The following is a 22,592-nucleotide window of genomic DNA, read 5'->3' as shown; positions in this document are numbered from 1 at the left end:
TCTACCTCTTTAGAAGTCCTACAATTTCAGTCCCACGGGCCATATGTCTGGCTCTAGGGGATTTACATAAAGTCTTAATGCACCCTGTAATGCACTACTGCTGTAATGAGGCAAACATATATAACCATCACATGACATATCTTTGATGGTCTTGTTCAAATTCTTATTTGAAATTATGACTTTTAAAACTATGTAAAGTTGACCGAAAGACCTTGGAATGTAGTCTGAGCACACTTCACACAGTAAAACTTTAAATTAGTCAAGGGTATTTCTTCACTTTGCAACAGATTTCTTGTCAAAAACAGATTTCCTCCGATATATACCTAGCTATGAGTAAAAGTATTATAATTTCACAAGGATTTAAACTAGAAATGTTATTTATGTATGTGCAACTTTTGCTTAAGTACATGAAACTGTGTAAATATTACTTGTTCCTACCCATCTGTCCTCCAAATACAAGCATTCAAAATATTACAGCACACTTCTCCGTAAAACAAGATAATAACCTGCTTTCCTGCTTTTAACAAATAAACAAGTTTGTCTTAAGCCCATCACACTACTGTTTTCCCTAAATCCCTTCAGTCATTTTTTTATGTCTGTAAGGCAGTTTGGTACTAGTGCCCAGGTCTTCATAAATTACCATAATTTCAGGCAGACACTAACTGGATTAGGGGGTCTTGGGCAAAGAGGTACTTGTCGATGTCTGACTAGCGCTGATGTGAAAGGGCTTTTCCACTCAGTTAGCCCACGCCACACCTCCTTCCCCGTCGTAGACTCTGGGTGTTCTCACCAACAACCTTTAGCTCATTGCTAATCTGACCAGCCAAAGGGAACTGTCTGGAGAAAGAGAAGCAGGAGGGGGATAGAGAGGGGAAGAATGAGACAGGGGGAAGAGAGAGTGAATGTGTGTGTGTGTGTGTGTGTGTGTGTGTGTGTGTGTGTGTGTGTGTGTGTGTGTGTGTGTGTGTGTGTGTGTGAGAGAGAGAGAGAGAGAGAGAGAGAGAGAATATGTGTGTATCGTAAAGCCCTTACTTTTCTGGGATGAGAAGAGCACCTCCTCACTGAAAGTAAACTGCTCTGCATGAAGAAAACACAAGTGCTACAGGTCTCTGTTTATCTCAAGAAGGATCAATGAGGTTTGTGCCTCTTGACTTTGGGGGGTTTCCCACATCCTCCGTCCTTTAGGGCAAAGCTGGATGCATCTGCTAGTCAGGTAAGAGTTTTGAACAGCCTGTTCCATATTACTATTGACACTTCTGATCAAAGTAGATTCACCAGCTATCTGACAGTTGGTGCTATTTTGCAATACGGATTACAAATTAACAGTAATATAGATTACAAACCAGATGACAACTTGATATGACTCCAGTGACATAACCTGACATCAAAAGAGGTCACAGGTGAATTCAGATGGCCTTAACACTTCATTAGCAGGATTAAAGTCCAGTAACCTTAGAAGAGCATGGCTGCCTCTTATAATGCATTTGGACTAATGCATCTGTATTTTTAGTAGAGTCACTGCGGTTGTGGAAGGGGAAGACAGCACAGGCTCAGCTGAACTCCAAGAGCCACGAGGCTGGAGACACTGCTGTTATTACAGCCCTGGTTGGCTTGATGTGTATTAGTATGATATTGTTCAGCATGAATATATTGGGACATAAGCTCAAAAATGCAAGTGTTGTATGGCATACTGGACAGTGCTGAGTTAAATTTTTATTTCTTTTATATGTTTTATTTCTATATCTTGCTTAGTGAGGGTTCACACAATTCACAGCATGTCTTGTACAGCAGTTTAGTAATAATAAATAATTCTATAAATTTATTACAAAGTAACTAAACTGCTTAATAGAAATCTTAAATGCCTTTACATTTTAGAGACATACATATATATAGATAATACATAAATATAGAATATGAATTACAGAAACCAGAAAGACATGAGAGGCCCGGAAAAGCAACATTCTGGGACCAGAAGGATTCAGTTAACTTCACATACTGTGAGTCCAAAAAAGAAAAAAGATGGTTGTGTGGAGAAGGGGGGGGGGGGGTGTCACCGTAGCAACAGCCGTCCCCCTGGGTCCATGCAGGGAGCAGGTTGGGCAGGCAGCTGGGATGCTGATGGCACCCTTACAGCCCCCAGCCGGTGCACACGGAGGCTGGATGAATGAGTGGATTGTGAATAGGTGCTTCTCCATCGTCTGGAGTCAGACTATCAGCTCCCTCCTCTAGATTTTTATGAAATGCTTCAAATCTGTTGCAAGGCGATGTTTTGTTTCACAGACACTGGGTGACATGTTTTTTGTGTTCCATCAAAGTGATAACAGATACGCTTCATTGTCTATATGGATAGTAGCATACATTTTGTGATTTGATATACATTTTGTTGTTTTGTATTCCTGCACATTGAATTTGAAACAATGACCACGAAATCATAATGTCAGCACTTGAGAACTTGCATCTATAAATCGCTCAGGTCAATCTTGCAGGAACCATCACTGTCAAACTGCTATATTGCATTTTATTATATTTTCCCATATTCAAAACACTGGCTGCAACTCAAGCCACTGTGTCTCACTGGCTGCCAAGCAGTGCCAGGGAGAATATATGTGGACCGTTCTCTGCTAATGGAGAGCAAAGTTATGAGGTTGATTGTTTTACAGAAACCGTGTGTTGTCCGCAGTATTGAAAAGTCTGAAATAATTCTGTATAATTCTCAGGCCTGCAGTGCTGTTGTCCATTTAAATGTATGCTCCTTCTAGAGGAGCTTTTCTTCCTCTTACTAATTAGCGATCCTCCCCCAGACCGTGACGGAACCGCTGTGAAATGACATCTCTAAAAATTAAAATAAATAAAACAGAAAAGGTGAACTTTGACCTTTCCTCATCTAAGACGACCCTTTTCTTCTTGCGAAGAATTCAGGCATGAATGCCCCCATGCAGAGCGGCCATGTTGGGTGAGGAGCTGTTTCCAGGGCCTGCTGCTTGCCCCGTGCAGCTGGTGAGCGTGCACACCCCATGTGTTCATCAGGAGACCTCCATAACCGCAGTCCAGGACACCATCTCCTGCTCTGCTCTTGTATCTTCCATTCTCCCTGGTCCGAGCTGCAGCAGGTACGTGTCTCCTGGGTTTCATCAAGTTTCCTATAGCCAAAAAGTTTTGCCACGTCCTAAGATTATCAGTAACGCACACCGCACACGTTCTTGAATGCACCAGTATATCTCGGCACCAGATCCGCCCGAGCGCGTGTTGCTCACCGGGCGTGAATGAATTTGCTTTCAGCCTCAACTGGGAGGAGCCCCTCTGTCGTATCTGTCACGAGGGCCAGAGCGCAGGGGACCTTTTATCACCATGCCAGTGCGCGGGGTCGCTCAGAACCGTCCACCGCGCGTGTCTGGAGCGCTGGCTCAGCGCCTCGCACGCCAGCCGCTGTGAGCTCTGCCACTTCGAGTTCGCGCTGGAGTACCTGCCCAAACCGCTGACCGAGGTGAACACGCCTGACGTGACTCTGTTTCCTAGGGGCTGTGGGTCTGGCGGGGGAGGCGGCGGGGGACGCCTGGGCACCTTGGAATTGGTGCTACTAGTTGGCAGAAAGGTGTTTCTTGTTAGTGGAGATGTGCTATAATGGCATTAGGGGTTCCGTGAAACTTGGTACTGAAGGCCTCACTCCAACACTGCTGAAAATGCTTCCTACCTCATTTCCACTGACACGGTGTTGCAGGTGGTCACAGAAAAACACCCCCATCTCACTCCTATTGTGCACTACAGTCCTGAGAGCGACATACAAATAAAACCAAAGAGAAGCAACCCAACATACGAGCAGTACACACGTCACAAATCATTAACACCACGTGCACCCCTGTCTCTTGGCACTGTGATGACATGACCTGGCACGCCCATCAGACGCTGAGGTAACGCTAGAGGAGACGCTGGAGCTCAGCTGGTTTTAAGCGCTAAAGCCACTTAGCAGGGAAATGAGATTAGACGGTGCATGCATGTCCACTTCCAGCTTGGCCAGGGCTTTTTGGCTAATCGAAGTCCTTCATCTCACGCACATGGTTTGGCATCTCGAAAGACGCTCATTTTAGCCCTCATATTGTCCTATGATGCCATGATTAAAGCTATTAGCAAGAATTAACCTGCAATTGCTCGCCAACTTAGTAATGTGGTATGAAGTCTCCACTTAAAATATGTGTCTCATTACAACATTTTTGTTGATCAGGTTACTTTAACCTTCTGCATATAATAATTAAAGTGACCTCATGAAAGCAAAGTAGAAATGGACCTTCCAATTCATGTGGTGCCAGATCTCTGTGAGATCAGTTCAGTCTTAAAAACACAGGAAGCTCCTCTCAGTGGCAACATCGCTAATATTTGTGTGTTCTGATCATGCCCACGTCACCTGGCGAAGTGGCTGACTGCACCAGCAATGCAGCACCAGAGGAGGGCGCTGTGTGGGGACGCACTCTGTTTCCTGATCATAACTCCACTAGCCAGCCTGTCCGGATGGCTGTGTGTGCAAGGAGCCATGGACCTCTACTACAACAGCAGCACAGAGGCTTTTGGGCTCCTGGTGCTCACACTGGCTCTCTTCATCATCTACCTCTTCTGGACTCTTGTGAGTTACTTTTTACTAAAAGCTTCAAAATAAAATTTTAAATAAAGATATAAGCATAAAAGAAACTGCAGAAACACATGTACCTAACAACCTATAACTTGGTTGGAGGGAAATTAGAATGCGACACGTCACCAAGTGAGCTTCACCACTTCCTGCACACTCCACATTCTAGATCCTTTAATCAGAATTACCAGAATGAATAAACATCCTCCAATAGATTAGGCTCAGTACAGGTAAACACTTTTTTTGTTTTAAATGCCCCGCCCCCCACTTCATCCATTTTTAAAGGCTTAATTGAACAAGTTCACTACACTCAACTCAACTCAGTCTGGTTTAGTCCATTTGGGCATTGAGGTTTGTTTGGTCCTTGCAGGTGTCACTGCACTACCACGTGCACCTGTTCAGGGTGTGGCGGGCCAGTGAGCCCAGAGTGAGGCTGCACGTTGCCCCGTCGGAGCACACACCACGCCCGCACCCCAGCACTCCGCCCTTCCTGGACACGGCCAAGACCAAGGACGCAGTGGTATGACCTCTGACCAGAGGGGTGGACACGAACCCCAGAAGTCAAGCTCACCCTGTTCTGGGACTTATACCTCAGTAGTATGGAGATGGCTGGCTCAAACGTGGGGAACGGCCAACAAAAAGACAGTGATGCTAAAGATGGAGGGTGGTTCCTGTTGCTTAATTTTATGTATATTTTTATTATTGTGTAAACATTAAGCTGCACACTGTGATGGTACTGAAAGGTTTCGGTTGAGCAATACTCTGAAACGTGCAACAACTGACTGACTGCATTGTAACCTTTATTAAATTCATGCATATATAAAAAGTTTACAAATTGGAAGGTCAAAAACAATAAATAGACAATAAGGACCTTAAAAGTCCATCTCAAGTATTACAGAAGGTTGAGAACACATTCATATGAACCACAACTTTGAAGGCGCGGGCATAAAAGGCACACTAATGTAAGTAATACTGAAATGGAGCGGGATTACAGAAAAACGCTTCAGACATTTTGTTTCAGATAAAGCATGGGGAGAACCTTGCGATCGCCACCCAAAAGACAAGTGCTACATATTTGACCATCTTTTCTACCCAAGTCACCATACCATTTTAAAATGCTTTCTGCAGTATACATGTATACCTAAATCAAAAGATGGATTGTCATGGAAATATACAAACTTCTGGATTTACATAGCTGCTTGAATGCTGTACATGTTTGAACACTGGATGTGCCCAGTCCACTGGAGGTTCAGGAGGTAGAGACGCATCTTGGACTACTCTCTTCTCCCCTCTTTAGCTTGGTTAACACAGATTAACTTCTCCATGTACTAGAGACATGTGCACGCTTATTTAAAAGGTCATCAACGTTTGGGGCCTCTAGCTGGCTTTCTGATAAGGAAAACTCACTTGACTTTTGATTAGGGCTTTGTGGTTACATTCAAACTCTTTACAAACACATGCAGTCGTTTGGAGTGGTCCACAACACCGTGCATCAGAGGCAGAGGACCGTTACATAAGCGCACAGCTGGCTTCCTGATTTCCTGTCCCACCCTGTGAAACAAGTTCATTTACATACTTGTTGGTTCTCCATAATTAATTAACGCCTCCGACAAAACAATCTGCAGGTGAGTGGTGCGTAAGCAAGGTCATCAGGACTCGGGCAAACTGACAATGCAGGACGGGGTTAAAAGCTCATGGTATTAATTAAATGAGCAAACACAAAGATCTAAAGCAGCAGTTACCAACAGGAAGACATTTTTTATTTAAAGCTAGCCTTTAGATTGATGCTGTTGGAATTTCCCTTATGCCACATGAAGGCAGGAATATGTGGTCATTATGCAGGTATGTGAAGGTATCAGTGGGCAGAGGCTGAGAAGCAACACACACACACACACACACAGCCAGCCGTAGCACCACCACTGCATCATCCTCGGGAGATTCTCACCTCCCGCCCTGGTGGAGCAGTGGCAGGTCAGGACAGGGCACAAGAGCATCGCTTTTTCTTTCTTTTGGTCTTTTCCATAACAAAAGAAATGAAGACATTAGCTACATCTGGCTACGAGAGGTAGTGGTAGCATCCATCTCGCATTCCTGTTAATATATTCACCAGATTTTAATGCACAGGGTTTAACTCGTATCAAGTGTCCGATGCACTCAGTGGCCACAGTCACATAATGGAGGAGGGAAAATCGAATGAGGTATATGGTAGCTCAGCCTCTTCGAGACACGAGGACATGAGTGTTATTAATGTAACGGTGCCTGCTAACTAACAAAAGCTTATTGGAATTGATTGTGGTTTGGCACAGTTCCCTGTTTATCACTCCCCCCCCTCCCCTCAATATACAATGTTTACATTCCACCTCATGAGACTTTACTATAGTATAAAAATGCAATCCCCACCACACACACACACACACACACACAACTGTACTTTGCACTGTGACTATTACAGCACAGACAGGGTTGAGCAAGAACTGAACCAGCTGACAGAACGTGAACACTAACTTTCCTCTCAGGAGGCTCGGACTGGCCTTGCCATGTGTTTGGTGGTATGCATTTTGCATTATACAGCATGCAATCCGTTTATTCTAGCTCTGGAGTGGGAAGGTAGCTCAGTGGTGGTTACCTGTCGACACAGGTGAATCTCAGAGCCCATCTCGCCCTGGTAGTGCGGTTCTGCACCAGAATCTCCCTCATCGTGGCCCCGCACACACACCACTGTGCGGTTTGCTGTCTCCTAGCCCCCACCCGGCCCAAAAGGCACACAGCACTGTCAGGCAGACAAAATAATTGGAACTACTTCCTTCCCAAGTTAACCATTTATTTTATAGGTGTGCTTATATAAGCACAATTCTGCACTCGTGCACAGACCAGCAGTTTTATTTGCGTGTTTGATGTTTTGTTCGTCTTACCTCATTTTGGGCATTGAAGAGAGAGACCTGGACACCACTGACTGCCCCCCACGTCTGTGGGCTCCTCATTACCAGGTCAGTAGGAGGATTCTCCTCCACACCAGCTCCTGAAGACCAGATCTGAACACGCAGGCATCGTGAGTATGTCCATTTTTAAAGGACCATCAAAGCGTCTGCGCATCCACTAGTTATGTAGTGATGTAGTTATGTACCCATTCTTAAAAACAGTTTTAGTCAATTTAACTACGAGATTCCATACATTTTAGGTGTAAATTCAACATTTATACATTTATAGTCATTAGGGCATAATAACACATGTTATTACCGACAGTGTTTGTCCTGTGCGCAGGACACAGGACGGCGGGATCTGGAAGATGACATCACATGTTCCTGGTTGGCTTTTCCTAAGTACCCAGCCCCCTAGTGGTTGGTCCTGAAATTGTGCCAATTTTTTTTTTGATAATTGATACATACTTTGTACACCAACACCCAATTTGCGGCAAATTAAAATATACATATTCTAGCAACCACCCAGCATAGGAATCATACCATAGCAAGCACCTAGCAACCACCTACGAGTCGTACCATGTCAGAGTTGTTCTTGAGCCTTATAAAGCTTCCGTCCAGCTCGATCTCCTCGATGGACACGCAGCCGCGCGTACGCGAGCGCTGAGAGACTTTGTAGCTGGGCGAGAGGCCAGAGCCCCCTTCGTACTTGCGTTTCTTGCCCACCGCTCTCCGCAGTGACTGGGTGCGGGATTCTGCTGCATGCTGAGACGGACTCGGGGACAGGTTGAGTCTGGGGACGAAAGCAAGTGCAAGTCAGGAAACGTAAAACGAGGAAAAAACCCAAACACCACAACTCTTCCCTCGAAGTGCACCGTCATGTCACCGAGATTTGTGCGAGAAGTGCAAAAGCACTGCACGACGTCCCCCTCACCTCCGCTCTTCTCCCTCCAGCATCTTGCGGTAGGTGTGGATCTCCATGTCCAGCATGAGCTTGACATCCAGCAGACTCTGGTGCTCCTCCAGCTGCGCCTGCATCTGCTGCCCCATGTCGGCCATCTCCTGCTCCTTCTGAGAGAGCCTCTGGTGGGCCAGCGCACGCTCGCGGTCCAGGGTGCGCTCCAGCTCCTGCAGCTGGGTCTCCTGGGAACAGTTCTGGAGAACACGCACCCAGATGACTTTCCTTTAGATGACGCCAGATATATCACACACACAGTGCAGAAACAAAATGTCTACTCAGGCAAACCGATAGGACAGCATTAAAATAAATAATGAATAAATGAGCCAACAAACATCTAAACCAGCTGTTACCAACAATAGGAAGACATTTTGATTTAATGCTTGTCTCATCTATTCATAGATGAATGCTGTTATATACACACACACACACAGTCTTACAGTACCATACAATCTTGAGGGTAATTTAGATTTTTGAGGAGTTATTTTTATTACTGTGGTTATGATTTTAAACTGCAACAGAGTTGATGTATTATGGGAGAAGTGCAGAGCACATGAGGCTTTTGACTGTACCAACATGTTCAACATAAACCTAATTACAATTCATAATTGAACTGAATATACAGGGGGTCCTAGACTTACGACGTTGATCTGTTCTTACATCACATCATAAACCAATTTTCGGTGCAAGTCGGAACATACGTACATACTTTACGTAAACACTAAGCACTTATCCTAAGTAAGTAATTATCAACCGTGTAACCGCATAACCGTGTATCCTTCCACCATGCACACCAAACACAAAGTTTGCGTCACGACATTTACGATGCAAAACCACTTAAGTCAAAACAAGGCTATATACAGTAAATGGAAGACGTGTCGTAACCACCAAACATCGTAACTTGGGACTGAAGTAACCAGAAGACCTCCTGCATTTTCTTTTATACTTTAACTAATTCATCATAATTTAGCAGTTCAGTCATGCATCTGCATCTATGAACACAACACAGATTTAGACACCATAGTGAGTCTTTAGGATACAGATCAACTGACGATACACTGAAAAAAATAAATCTGAGCAGATGTAAATGTAACAATTAAATATGTGATATTAACAAAAAAAATTATGTTTGTAACTTTACATGAATATATCTTGTTTTGAAATTAATCTGCATTTGTTCCAAATACAAGATATTTTGCATTTTGTCCTTAACAAGATGTGTTAATTTAATTTTCTTTGTGCAAAAAATAAAGTTGACTGGACTTACAAAGTTATTTTTTGCACAAAGAAAATTAAGTAGTTCATACAAAGACTAGTTGTATTTGATCTACATAATAATCTGAAGCAAAAAATTGCCTTGATTTTTTTAAGTAGATAAAGCACAGTATTTTTATCAGTGTAGGAAACAGCCTCACCTGTTTCTGCAGGTGGCCAATCTGCACAGACTGAGACTCCAGCTTGAGTTTGGCTTCTTCAAGCTCCTCTCTGGTTGAGGCCGCATAGTCGCTGTTCTTTAAAGCAACCTGCTTAGCGTTCTCCAACTGCAACACAAACGACACAAATGTTGAGACCGATTTTGAGAAATATTGTAGGAAAAACAAACTCCTAAACTTATCCAAAATGGTGTAAAGTGTAAAAAAAAAAAAAAAAAAAAAAAAAAAAAAAAAACCCACCCATTCAGCAATCTTCGAATATGAAGCGGATGATAAGCTGAGCATGAGAAGCCCAGACAGCCTCACTGGGCTGGTTAAGGAGGACACACCTTAGCGTTGAAGGTAGTCTGCAGCTGCTCCTTGTACTGCTGGATCTGGCCTTCATGCTCTCGGCGGAGCTGCTGCATGGCCTCAGCCAGTTTACTCTCAAACTCCTGCTGCTTGCCTGACTCCACCTCCACCAGCCGACTCTCCAGCCGACTCCGCATCTCCCGCACTTCCTGCGCACGAGCACGGAGGAGCGCAGCATGGTGGGATTGGTACGGGAACACCATACTGGCTCAATCTTAGGATGTGGATGGCATTTAGTTTTGATGCATTAATTACGCTTAAATAGGACTCAGATTCATTGGCATCAGATGCTGAAAGGAGGAATCATTTACAGTGGCTGTAGAATCATCTTATACTTGCCATTAGTGCTGGGCGGTATACCGGTTTGCACCAAAAACCGGTGCTTATTTTTGTTATGATAAGAATTGTTCATATACCAGCCACACCGGTTTAAATAGCTTGCTGAAAACCTAGCTTGCTGAAAACGAGGGACGTTACGAACCAGATATTCTACCAAATATTGAAGTAAAAGATGATGCCCCAAATGAACTTGACAAAGAAAGGAGCCGTGTCTGTTGTCAGGAAGTTCATAGGGTTTTAAATGTCGGACGTGGACCAAACACAGTCACTTACTGCAAATGCTGTCGAGCTAAATTTGTTGTGGCTGGTGGCAACAAGAGCAATCTGCTGCACCACCAATAAAGCTGCTTATACTTGGCACGTCGCGACTGGTGAGAGGGTCCGCGCGGCAAAAACTACGAAATCGTGGTGGCTCCGCAACCTCGTGCACCTCGATTTTTTTTGGAACTTTGCGTGTTTCACTCTTCAGTGTTATGTTTTGCGTTATGTTTACAGGGTTCATACAACATTACTATGTGAAATTCAAGCACTTGTACGGCACTTTCAAGGTCCATTTTCAATATTTTTCAGCACCTTCAGCTTAACTAAGTTACATATTTATACAAATACACATATGGGCCACACATTTGCTTTTATCACATTTAAAAGAAATGGTACAGTCACCCTAGTATTCGACCACTGTTATTATTTATTTGTTTAAATATTGTTATTTAATTAAAGGAAAGATATTTGGGACTTTTCAGTACATTAAAACCATTGACAAACAGCCCTGTCTACTTTGTCTAAATACCTCTTATTTGTTATTAACAAACTGGTGAGCAATTTATAATATTACATGTAGCTGGTTCACAAGTTGTATAAACCTACAGTTTTACATTTTTACTGCAACTGTCATGCTATATGATTCATTCACTTTAGTGCTACCATTTGAAAACTGATCATGTGGGGCCATGCAAATCTGTATTACATGTAATACTTAGGTGGAGACATTTTTCTAACAGTGGAATAGGGTACTGTTAACCACTCTACTGTAGTAATTCTTTTCGCAATCAATGCAGTTAGCATATCATGCATGGGGGGAAAAAACATCCAAACAATTTTGGTCATACCACCCAGCACTACTTGCCATGTTAATTTCAGAGAAAGAATCTGAGAAACTGACCAGAGGCCTGCAATGCTGTCCTGTTACTACAGAGCTGCTCACCCGTTCTGCAAGTTGCTTCTGGAAGTCCATCTGCTCTTGAAGGGTCTGGATCTGGTTTTCAGCGTCCACACGGCGCAGCATCTCAGAGTTCATATGAGCTTTGCCATTTGCCAATGCGGTGTCCAGCTACAAAACAGGCAGGCGCAGGACGACAGGTGAACAGGGCAAATCAACAAAGGAAACATCTATCCCTTCAATTCTAATCAAACAAAGGATTCGCTGCACACAGTTATGGAACATCATTCTATATTTTAAGTCTCCTTACATATTTAACGAACATCTGTTTTATCTCTGTGCAGATAAACAACTGGACACTTGCAAAAACTCACATTATCCACTCGCGTCTTGAGGTCAGAGATGTCATTTTCCATCCTGCGGTTGGCTGCTAGTAAATTTGCACACTCTGCCTCTTTAGAGTTCAGGGCGGCCTCAAGATTTCTCCAACTGTCAACAGCGTTGGTCAGTTCTGCCTCTTTCTTGTTGTTCCTGAAAGACCATGAATCATTGCTTATGTGACACTAGGCCAATGTCTTTGTACTAGTAAGCAAACTTCAAACCGGCTTCAGCATTCAAGGGTGGCAAACTGGTCAACAATTACAGACCTATATTCAATAGCTGGAGACTCAAATTCCATTCGTACCCGGAGCCAGTTCTAGTCTAGCCAAAGGTAACTTGTGTGCGCATCACGTTCTGTACCATCCATCCATACATACATAGGCCTACACACACACACACACACACACACACACACACACACACACACACACACTTCTCCCACCCTTACCTTGTCACCAATTTGCGGTGGTCTTCACAGAGCTGGCTATATTCTATTTGAAGCCTGGCCCTTTCATTCGCAGTGGTGTCCAAAGTTTTCCTCGCATCATTCAGCTCGGTCTCGTACAGCAGCCGCACGTTCTTCAGCTCCCTAGTCGTCGTTTCTTCCTTCTCCTCCAGGAGAAGGTGCAGAGACGACTTATCATTCTCGAGCTGCCGGACGCGCTCGATGTAGTTGGCAAGTCGGTCGTTTAGATGCCGAAGGTCTTCTTTCTCCTGAAGACGGCTGATGCGGGTTGGGCTGACGGAGGACGGCGACACTCCGGCGGTGCTGCGCCTTGTAGTGCGCGACGCGCGGCTGGCCGAGGTGGCCGGTGTGGAAGTCATCATGGCTATTAGTAGCACTGACCTACTCTGGAAAGCCCAACGTGACCCTGCAGCAGGATGCGGTTTAATAAATAGCGTGAGCAGCACACTATGATATGAAGAGCGCAAACTATAACGTCTTAAGGCCTGTTAACGTGTTTCTTTCCCCCTTATAGTCGGTTTCATTGCGCACAGCTGTAGGATTAATGGGTTTGGTGATGTCACGTCACAAGACCGGTGGACGCTGGGCAGTCTCGGTACAATTTAAAGGGAACGTTTTTAAAGTTTGCCAGTAAATGGGTAGAATGATAGAATAATGAAACGTGCCATTAAAAACGTGTCACAAATAAAAGAAATACGAATTTATTATCCTAGTGGGCGGAAACCCGTCCTTGCAGGGGACGACAGTGTATCACTGAACCTACTGTTCGCCATGGTGCTTTTAGTGAGCAGGTGGGGACATTGAATACAGCTTGTTTTTTTTAACACACCAAAAATAAAGTTTTCAACTTTACATCTCCGTCAAGAACGTAATTTTAAAGATGCATAAGTTATGCTAACAAAGAGCGATGCGATCTCTTCAACAGTAGATGGAGACAGAACTCAACGTTTTTCGATTCTGAGCTCACTTTATAGAATGGATTTGCTTGTTGATGTGACTGCGAAACCTTTTTAAAATGACTGGTTCATGGAGGAAGTTATCATTTTTATACATGACAGTGAGATGTAATACAGCCTTCTGTTGTTCCAGTAAGAAATCACTTAAGTATCCTTTGGGTGAAAACCATAGACTATACAGTTTATGGTCAAAACCTCTTAAATGATTAAGGGCTTATTGACATTGTTCTGTGTTTTTCATGGATGAAGATAGATCCTATCTTTAACTGGCTTGTTTTTTATAAGCTACCATATGGTCAGTCATTTAACAGATATCTTTTCAACCCTTAGCCTGTTCTGTCTTTTTCATCCATGGCTAAGTGTCAATGCACCGTTATGGTACTTTGCAGCTGGTCCACGGTTCCCCAAGTTTTCATTTCAAACATTTATGTTATTCTGTCCAGTGTCAAACACCAGGAAACGTAATTGCCTAGAAATGCCCCAGTAATATGGGATGGACTGCAGAGTTCCGTTGTTGTGCTCTGTATAACCTGCATACGTGTGTGTTTATCCAAAACTGCATGTAAGTGGAGGCAGAATTTAGCTGTTGCCCTGTGTGAACTAAACCATTCAGGATGACAAAGTAAGCTGTGGTTGAAACTGAGGGGATGTGGGAGCACACGAAACCTGTTAGATCCAGAGATTGGCAGACGAAGTTAATTAAAATCACTGGCTTCCATTTTTACTGCCAACTTCTATTCTGCACCTCGCAATAAAGGAGCAAGTATCCCCCCTCTGGCACTGTCTGCTGAGCTTTTTTGATCATATGCTTATAAGGACATGTCTAACGATGAATCAAATGCTCCTTAGGACATGTCTAATGATAACTTAAATGTTCATGAGGACATACCTAATAATTCAATCTGAAGAGCAAAATGTGGCTGTAAATTGACACTGCTCTAGACAGCGCTCTCACTCAGGTGAGTGTCAAGTTATTGTCGAGTGTGTTTTTGTCATGGACATTTGAAGGTGTACATGGTGCATTGTTTGCACCATGGTGCTTCATTATCATTCATTTAATCTTCAACCTCCACCCATCCTCTTATTAATTTGTAATTATTCCCATTTACTCCAATCCGAAGTTAGAAGACTCTAGAAGAAATCAAACCTGATACCCACCCATTCATCATCCTCTTCCTCATTATTTCGGTCCGGGGGATTTGCGTACTCTCCGGATTTTGGGCACAGGAGACAAGACGCCTGGTGGAGCAGCAGAGCGCAGCACGCAAACTTATGTCAGTTCATTATTTTCATGTATCTTGACGAGTCGCAGCGCTGTGCTCGGGATAAGGGATAAACCCTCTAATACCACAGCCGGTGTCAGAGCGCTGCGCATTTTGAACCTCTGAATCGTCTTGGTTTCGGCGTATGCAGCTGACACAGCAGGAGTTAAAGCAGATATATCACCGCTGCTGCAGAGTCACAGCCAGGAGCTTCAAAGCTGTCGGCTTTCCTCGAATTAAAGAGAAAATGTGAATCTCTACGTGAGTTTACTTTGTACCAAAGGTAAGCGCGAGCTAACACAATCATTACCTGTTATCGGTATACATGAGTCATGATAACCAGGAGCATGGATGTCAGACAGTTGTCTCTTTGATCGTCTGTTATAAGTCATCACTAGTGCATGCTTGATACGTCTGCCCTCATCTACAACTGCGTTAAGGTTTATGCTGTATCTGGGTATTATAGCGCCCGAAACGACTCAAGGCACTGGCGTCCGACTGCGGTTTAAACGCGACAACGGATGAAATTTCATCTGCCTGCAAATGCGATTTTTAAATCTCATTTAAAAGTCAATTTAGCTTAAACAAGTGGTAGATTGACAAATCTGGTCCGTCATCAGGAACTGTCCAGGATGCTGACACAATGACCGGTCTATCGGTCCCTTATACGCTGGTCCTTCAACTCTGACCCGCACAGCGTATCGATTAAGCAATACTAATAGGTTGGCATGCTATATCGTAAAGGAGGGATAAATGCACACTTAGAATGTTCTTATCATGCCTTGATGGGACTAATATTACGAATGAATGACCTTAAAGTTTAAAAAAGTTTCACTTAGCAGAACTCTGGGGAGTGACAGAGTCCTCTCCGCAGACATTAGGTACATCACATCCTGTACCCTTCAGATTGACAGTGTATCTCTCTTTGCAGCCAGACATCACATGACACTTACGAGACCATCGGAGGAGAGCAGCAGCATAAATATGGAACTTTGGGTTTTCTCTGTCTGCCAGTTCATCATGAGTGGCGCTCTCATGTCCTCTGGGATTCAGGTATGACCTGCATCTTCTGTTTATGGGCATTTTGTTTATTACCAAAATGTGGTTAATTACCCTTAATATGGGGTTGCATCATCATATCATGCTGCTATGCGTATCGTATACCTGCTGCAATGTTATAACACAGTAGAAAACAGTCTTGTTTGCTTTTTGGGTAGAAAAAATGGGCTCAGTTTGTACTGCACTGCGTACTGTCTCGACTCCGCGCTGACCTACGGCACCCATGTAGGCCTATGCCTTTGTTATTTTTTTACCAAGCAAATACTAGTCAGCAAACCTGTGAAAATAACCTGAATTAGAGTCTATTCGATAGCCAATCTAAAACCACATTCTGGTTCAACACTCTTGAGTGCTGATTCCTAAATAGATTTCCTGGACCAGCACTGCGTTGTGTTCCAAGGGGGACCAGTTGAATGTTGTCTCTTTTTATACGACACAGAACACTCGGTGCCAGTTATATATAGAGTGCCGTGAGGAGCTTAATGGACGAGCTGGCACGCACATGAATACTGGGCTAATCCGTGACAATAGGCAGCCGAGCACTGCTCGATAACGGCAGCCTGCCCCCTCGGAGCTGCCGGCCGAAGTTATTGCCGGACGTCTTTGTCCGGTCGTCGGCGCTCGCGCATCCGGGAATAGCAGCGGGCTGATACCCGAGGCCTCCCTTTATGTACCTGGAGGAAGCGTGCCTAGCCTGAGTGGTGCGCGTGCAGAGTGGAAGTGCGAGGGCGAAGGGGGGGGGGGGGGGGGGGGAGTGGTGGCGCGCGGAGACAGGAGCAGGTAGTGGGGCCGGCAGCGGCGTGGCACAAGGAGGCGCGTCGGATTGAGTTTCCGTCCGAGACCGTCGACCCAGTCATCTTTTCCACTGCCACCGATTCCCATGCTGATGCCATTCAGTATTTCTGACAGTGGGTGTGCAGTGCCTGAGAACACGAGCTCTTTTTCTTTTTCTTTCTTTCTTTCTGCTGGTGCTGTTTAGCACAAAGGGTAGTGGCGTACTGCATGTGCCGGGCCTCTCCAATCTATCATAGAAATGTTTTACTGACCCGCAACGTCAATTTCAGTCATTCATCTCTGAGAGAACAGCTTGAATATTTTTAGCTTAAATCGAGGCTTTGTGTGAATTTACTTAGGTCTTTCTCCGAGGGCTCTTTGCAATAATCTTCAGGAATAATATTTGCACTGTGAGCTAAACACTTTTGCTTGATTTATGAACACTAGCGCACAGCCCATGGGAGAGCCCGAAGGAGCGTGGGGTTTTAGCACAGAGAGGAGCTGCTATGGAAGCAGGTGTCCTGCATTCTCTGTCAGATCTCCTTGCTTTAACCTCTGACAATATGGCCTTCCCTGTTGGTGTACCGCTACACACATATGTGTGCACGCACACACACAAACACCACACATATTCACACTGTTGCTGGAGCGTTTTATACCTGTGGCCAAGTTGGTATTTGGAGTGGAAGGATTTCCCTTCCCACAGTATGTATCTATGGGAGGGTTTTTATTGGGTAGCGTGTATGTGGGGTATGTATGTGTATGTGTAAGTGCACTTTTTTGACATAAGTATATTTCAGTAGTTTAGTCTTGATGTGCCTGAGTGTGCTTGCATTTTCAAGCACAATTTTTTTAATTTACTTTCTCTTACTTACTTTCTGTTTATTTATTACTGGGACTGGACACTAACCATTCTTTTATAGAAGCTGTACCTGAAAGTTAGACATTAATAGTGACTTTTATTTATACACACACATATGCACAAGGTGAGCAAGGCACAAGTAAATGACTAAAGCCAGGGGCCCTCCAAATACAAGATGAACAAATTCAATCCAAGTCAAACACCAGAAAGTCATATACGCACAACAATTTCAACAGGGGAAACGCAAACTCAAAACTCCAGAGAAGAAAATACAGCCTGCAATAAACAGACAAATGGAAGCAAAAAACTGTGACAATACTTTCCAAAGTGTGGTGGAAACTGACTGGTTAAAATAGATATTGTAAGTGAAGAACAGGTGAAGTCAATAACCAAGTGAAGACGAGTGTGTGAAAGAATGGTGATTGGATGGAGGGTTTTCAGGGGTGAGAGCTGGACGCTGGGAGTTGTAGTGAGTAGAGGAAAGTTGTGGCATAAAATATGTAACATTTCATTGCAGCTTTGAATAAAATTTACACACACACACACACACACACACACACACACACACACACACACACACACACACACACACACACACACACACACACACACACACACACAACACAAAATGACCCACTCCCCTCTCCCATATATATAATATGTATACGCTCCTCCAGAGACTCTCCTTTTCCTTCGAGCTCGGTCCTATACCAGAGTCCTGGCCGCTTGAGGGTCCTGCATAGTATCTTGGCAGTTCCCAGGATTGGACACAATTCTCAGATGTTGTTCCTGGGATCTGCTGTAGCCATTCTCCCAGTTTGGGGGTCACAGCCCCTAGTGCTCTGATCACCATGGGAATCACTGTTGTCTTCACCCTCCACATCTTTTCTAGGTCTTCTCTCAGTCCCTGGTCTTTCTCCAGCTTTTCGTGCTCATTGTTCCTGATGTTGCTATCACTTGGGATTGCTACATCTATCACTACTGCCCTCTCCTGCTGTATGTCTATTACTACTATGTCCGGTGGGTTACCCATTACCATTTTGTCAGTCTGTATCTTAAAGTCCTACAGGATCTTAGCTCTACCATTCTCCACCACCTTCAAATGTGTAACCCACTTCTTACCTCAGATCTTCCAGCCTGTATCGGGCACTGATGCCGAATGTATACGGTGGCAGCCACTTGGTAATGGCATTCCACATATGATCTGCCTGCCAGCATCTTGCATCCTACAGTTATGTGCTGGACTGCCTCTGGCACATCTTTGCACATCCTTCATCTAACGTACTGCCTGGTGTGGTAGTACCACCTCTTTTAATCTTGTACTCAGAGCTTGTTGCTGTGCTGCCATGATTAGTACCTCTGTGCTGTCTTTCAGTGCAGCCTTTTCCAGCCATTGGTAGGATTTCTCCACATCAGCCACAGGCGGTACATACTGTGCAGGGGTTTGTCCTCCCACGAGGACGGGCTGCTTCCTGTTCCTTGTCACTCGCGTCCACATCGAGGTTTGGCTGTCTGATGTACCTACTAAGCACTTAATCATTTGGTGCCATCTTCCTGGTGTACTCCAGAATATCCAGTGTCTTCATCCTGGATAGTGCCGCTGATGCTCACTCATCCTTGGCCCCACTCCTTCTGCGTAGTGTGTAGTCTCAGAGTGCTGGATTTGGGATGAAACCCTTCATGCATTGTGAGGCGTTTCCTTGTCTTGATGTCAGTGGCTTCTATCTCCTCCTTTGCCAACTTATTATTCCAGCAGGATATCTGATGACTCGTAGAGCGTAGGTGTTGATGGCCTGGATCTTGTTCTTCCCATTCAGCTCACTTCTCAGACCTGCTTCACTTTTTGTAGGTATTTGGCTGTAGCTGCTTTCTGTGTGGCCTCGTCATGATTCCCGTTTGCCTGTGGGATTCCAAGGTACTTGTAGCTGACCTCAACATCTGCTATGTTACCTTCTGGTAGTACAATCCCCTCAGTTCTAACTCCCTTCCCTCTCCTTGTAACCACCTGACCATATTAATCTGGTGCAAATGGTATTCTGATGTCCGTCCTTGTGAGATGGATTAGTGAGTTGATGTCTTGTTGACTTCTGGCATACATACTTCATGTCATCCATGAACTAGAGGTGACTGATGGTGACTGGTTTCCATAGCTGGTATCTGTAGCCACTCCTGGTGGTGATTTCACTGAGGGGTTCAGGCGTATGCAGATCATCAGCAGGGACTGGACTCCTCAGTCCTCCCACACTTGGTGGTGACTCATGTTATTGGTCTTCTACCGCCACATTGAGGATTTGTAGAAGCCCTGTTGATGTTATATACACACTACATGCATACATCACACACACACACACACACACACACACACACACACACACACACACAGAGTTATATATATATATATATATATATATATATATATATATATATATATATATATATATATATATATATATATATATATATATATATATATATACAATATATAATACATTATATATATATATATATATATATATATATATATATATATATGTTTCACAACATTTTAGATTTGATTTAGGTTTCTCTTTTGTTCATTCTCTTTGCATTTTGTTAATTGCCAAAGTAACATTTCTGCTTTTGAAAGTATTCAGAATTTTTTCTACACCTGCCTAAAACTTTTTGCATAGTAGGCCTACAATACTTCAAACCTTTGCACAGTATTTATAAGGAAGAGAGAAAGAGAAAGAAATAGTCAAAATTGCAATTAGAGAAATGGGACATTTGGGGCAAAGGTCCTTCATCAGCTGTGCAAGTGCTTCTGGGAATTTTAGCAGGTGGAACTAGAATATTCCAGGGAGTGAATTCAGTGTGCTGTAGAAAAGATTTAGAGATAATGTAGAGTTTAAAACTGCAGTGTAGCAAACAGGGTTTGCAAAGAACGCTTCAGACAGATGATCTTCATTACTGGAGGCAAGCAACATGCTTCTGAAGCTGAACAGCTCTAGGAAGTGAAATAGTATATGTAAAAAAATCTATATGATTAAGCATGGTTACATTTGTCATCAGTCAGTTATCATAGAGTTATGGAGCTCGCAGGCAAATCAAATACTCACTTCCTTGTGTATACACTTCCGTTCTGATGTTGCTGCTCTGCCAATGTTTGGATGACCTGCTACTCTTGAATCTAGCCAAGTTCTATTTTTTATTGCTTTCTGCCATCTATGTAAACCACTGCTCTCTATAATGAGTATCTTAGGAGAGCAAACTCATCACAAGAGCTATTCCTCTGCAGGGAGAGTCTGCAGTTCACTTCCTGTTCCCTAAATCCTCCCAAAGGAATTCTGTCTGAAACATCATTTAAGGGGAAAGTGAGAGGCTGACTGAGCTCATGGTGGACAACAGCAAATCGAGGCAGATAGGATTTAAAAATGAAAAATTTATTCATGCTTGGCTTGGTCCATGGATTATGGCAAGCAGATGTTGGATTAGCTTCATGCCTGATTACTTTTCATTGTTTAGCATTTTCAAGAACATTTACGATTTGCAATAGCCAGATCAGAGCCAGTTCTGTCTCTTTCGTTTGTCTTATAAAAATCTCACCAGACATGACTAGTTAGAAATAACCACAATGACTACTCAGATCAGGATTCTGTCACAGGCAGGTGAGATGAATTCAAATTTTAAGAGAGAAAATGTTTCTGAATCAATATTAATTCAGCTCCACAACCTTTTGTAGATTTTACAGTCCAGACGTCTAGGAGACATGCACCTTGCTACAGCTTATTGCTTCTGGTAGGGTTGACCCTTAACCCTGGGGTTAACCTCTGACCCTTAACCTAACCCTAAAATATTCAGAGTCAGGTGTGAAATGTGTGCCGTGGGGGGATTCCCAGACCTGAGACTGAGAGACATTGTACTCTGTTGTCTTCATGTTTAGCCCTCTTCAGGTTAAAAGTGAAAGGTTGTTTGGTAAAAGAGGACACTGACCTCTTTTTTAAGGCTAATTTCAACAATTAGGCTAATATATTTTGCCATTTACTAAAAACTTATGTTTTAAGCTTTCATTCCTTTTGACCTTGGATCCTAATGTAAAAAAATTTCAAGATAAATCGAGAACATGCATTAAATTTTGTGTTGATTAATTTTTGTTGCAGCATAATTCATTTATTAAATGCAATGCAGGACTGTTGATGATTGCCCATAAAAGAGGTTTACTACAAGAGGCGGGTGTGATAGGCGTTTATTCAGCGATATCATGCGTGTATTATTATGTATGTGCCTGATCACGGACCCTCAGCTCCAGGACTACACAGTAGGGGAGTCCTCCCAGCTGCTTCTGCGTGTGTGAACCGAGAAACCGTTTCAGGCTGTGCCTATTAGAGCAGCTGAGAATAGCCTTCTCCCTGTTGTCATTGCATACCGATGCTCTACAGAGGCTTGTTAATGGTGTGTGTTTGTGTGTGTGTGTGTGTGTGTGTGTAGGTTACACAGAGGTGTGAGACAGCAACTCAGGGGCTTTGCTCTCTCTCGGCTGCTGCTGTGTGAACAGAGAGACAGCGAGGTTGAGCCACAGCCTGTTTGAACAGCTGAGGCATGAAAAACACACTCTGCCCTGGACACTGAGACACTGAGCTGCTCGAAACAGTTTGTGTGTGTGTTTATATGTGCAACAGGGAGTCACTGCTGACATTCTTGTATCATGAAAAAGAATGACAACAGTAAATGCATATTTACAGTTTTGAAAAAATACAAAGACCTTCAAAAGATGGGAAGAAATAAATAGAATTAATATCCTTAATAGCGTAGACATTATTGAACCATCTTTTCCATGAATGAGCTCTGGTCTTTTCCTTACTCTTGAAAAGAAATCCACCGATTGGGTTTATTTGCATTTTACCAGGCGAAACACTAGATCTGTTTGAGATTGACATTATCTTGGGTTTACATCAAGGTGGGTCCTTGTTAAAAACCCCTTCTCCATTTCAGTCTCTCTCATTTGCTGGTCTTTGATTTTGGCAGATCTCATGAGAGCCAGTGTATTAGAGGCAGACTTCAGTAAGCCTGAGCAAATTTG

General features: G+C 43.6%; 3 protein-coding genes across 6 annotated transcripts in view; 2 read left to right on the top strand and 1 right to left on the bottom strand.

Moving 5' to 3' along the window:
• Nucleotides 1–1,018: 1,018 nt before the first annotated feature.
• On the top strand, nt 1,019–5,464 carry marchf3 (membrane associated ring-CH-type finger 3). Of its 2 annotated transcripts, XM_077023045.1 has the most exons (5): nt 1,019–1,213; nt 2,913–3,110; nt 3,280–3,484; nt 4,409–4,615; nt 4,989–5,464. In XM_077023045.1, the coding sequence occupies exons 2-5, from the start codon at nt 2,926–2,928 to the stop codon at nt 5,142–5,144; spliced, it is 753 nt and encodes a 250-aa protein (XP_076879160.1). In that variant the 5' UTR covers nt 1,019–1,213; nt 2,913–2,925; the 3' UTR covers nt 5,145–5,464. The 2 variants fall into 2 exon arrangements, with proteins under 2 accessions (XP_076879160.1, XP_076879161.1); XM_077023046.1 differs by lacking the exon at nt 1,019–1,213 and having other exon boundaries at nt 2,866–3,110.
• lmnl3 (lamin L3) lies at nt 5,402–13,160 on the bottom strand. 2 transcript variants are annotated; one of them, XM_077023043.1, is made up of 11 exons: nt 12,606–13,160; nt 12,151–12,307; nt 11,822–11,947; nt 10,257–10,427; nt 9,910–10,035; nt 8,471–8,691; nt 8,116–8,329; nt 7,856–7,963; nt 7,531–7,650; nt 7,245–7,355; nt 5,402–6,169 (listed from the first exon to the last, which is right to left on the bottom strand). In XM_077023043.1, exons 1-11 carry the CDS (start codon nt 12,983–12,985, stop codon nt 6,128–6,130), a joined length of 1,776 nt encoding a protein of 591 aa, XP_076879158.1. In that variant the 5' UTR covers nt 12,986–13,160; the 3' UTR covers nt 5,402–6,127. The 2 variants fall into 2 exon arrangements, with proteins under 2 accessions (XP_076879158.1, XP_076879159.1); XM_077023044.1 differs by lacking the exon at nt 5,402–6,169 and adding an exon at nt 6,177–6,632.
• A 1,541-nt stretch (nt 13,161–14,701) lies between these two features.
• adamtsl3 (ADAMTS-like 3) overlaps nt 14,702–22,592 on the top strand; it is a 111,922-nt gene continuing 104,031 nt past the window's right edge. Inside the window, exons 1-2 of one of the 2 annotated variants that reach the window (XM_077023038.1) lie at nt 14,702–15,124; nt 15,773–15,894. In XM_077023038.1, the coding sequence (XP_076879153.1) occupies nt 15,784–15,894 (111 nt within the window). In that variant the 5' untranslated portion in view covers nt 14,702–15,124; nt 15,773–15,783. The remainder of the gene's footprint in view (nt 15,125–15,772; nt 15,895–22,592) is intronic. The other variant, XM_077023037.1, reaches the window with a different exon arrangement.

The sequence above is a fragment of the Brachyhypopomus gauderio genome, chromosome 12, assembly GCF_052324685.1.
Source record: "Brachyhypopomus gauderio isolate BG-103 chromosome 12, BGAUD_0.2, whole genome shotgun sequence".
NCBI lineage: Eukaryota > Metazoa > Chordata > Actinopteri > Gymnotiformes > Hypopomidae > Brachyhypopomus > Brachyhypopomus gauderio.
Note: the sequence above shows the minus strand (reverse complement) of the source record. Positions and strands in the feature narration are given on the sequence as shown.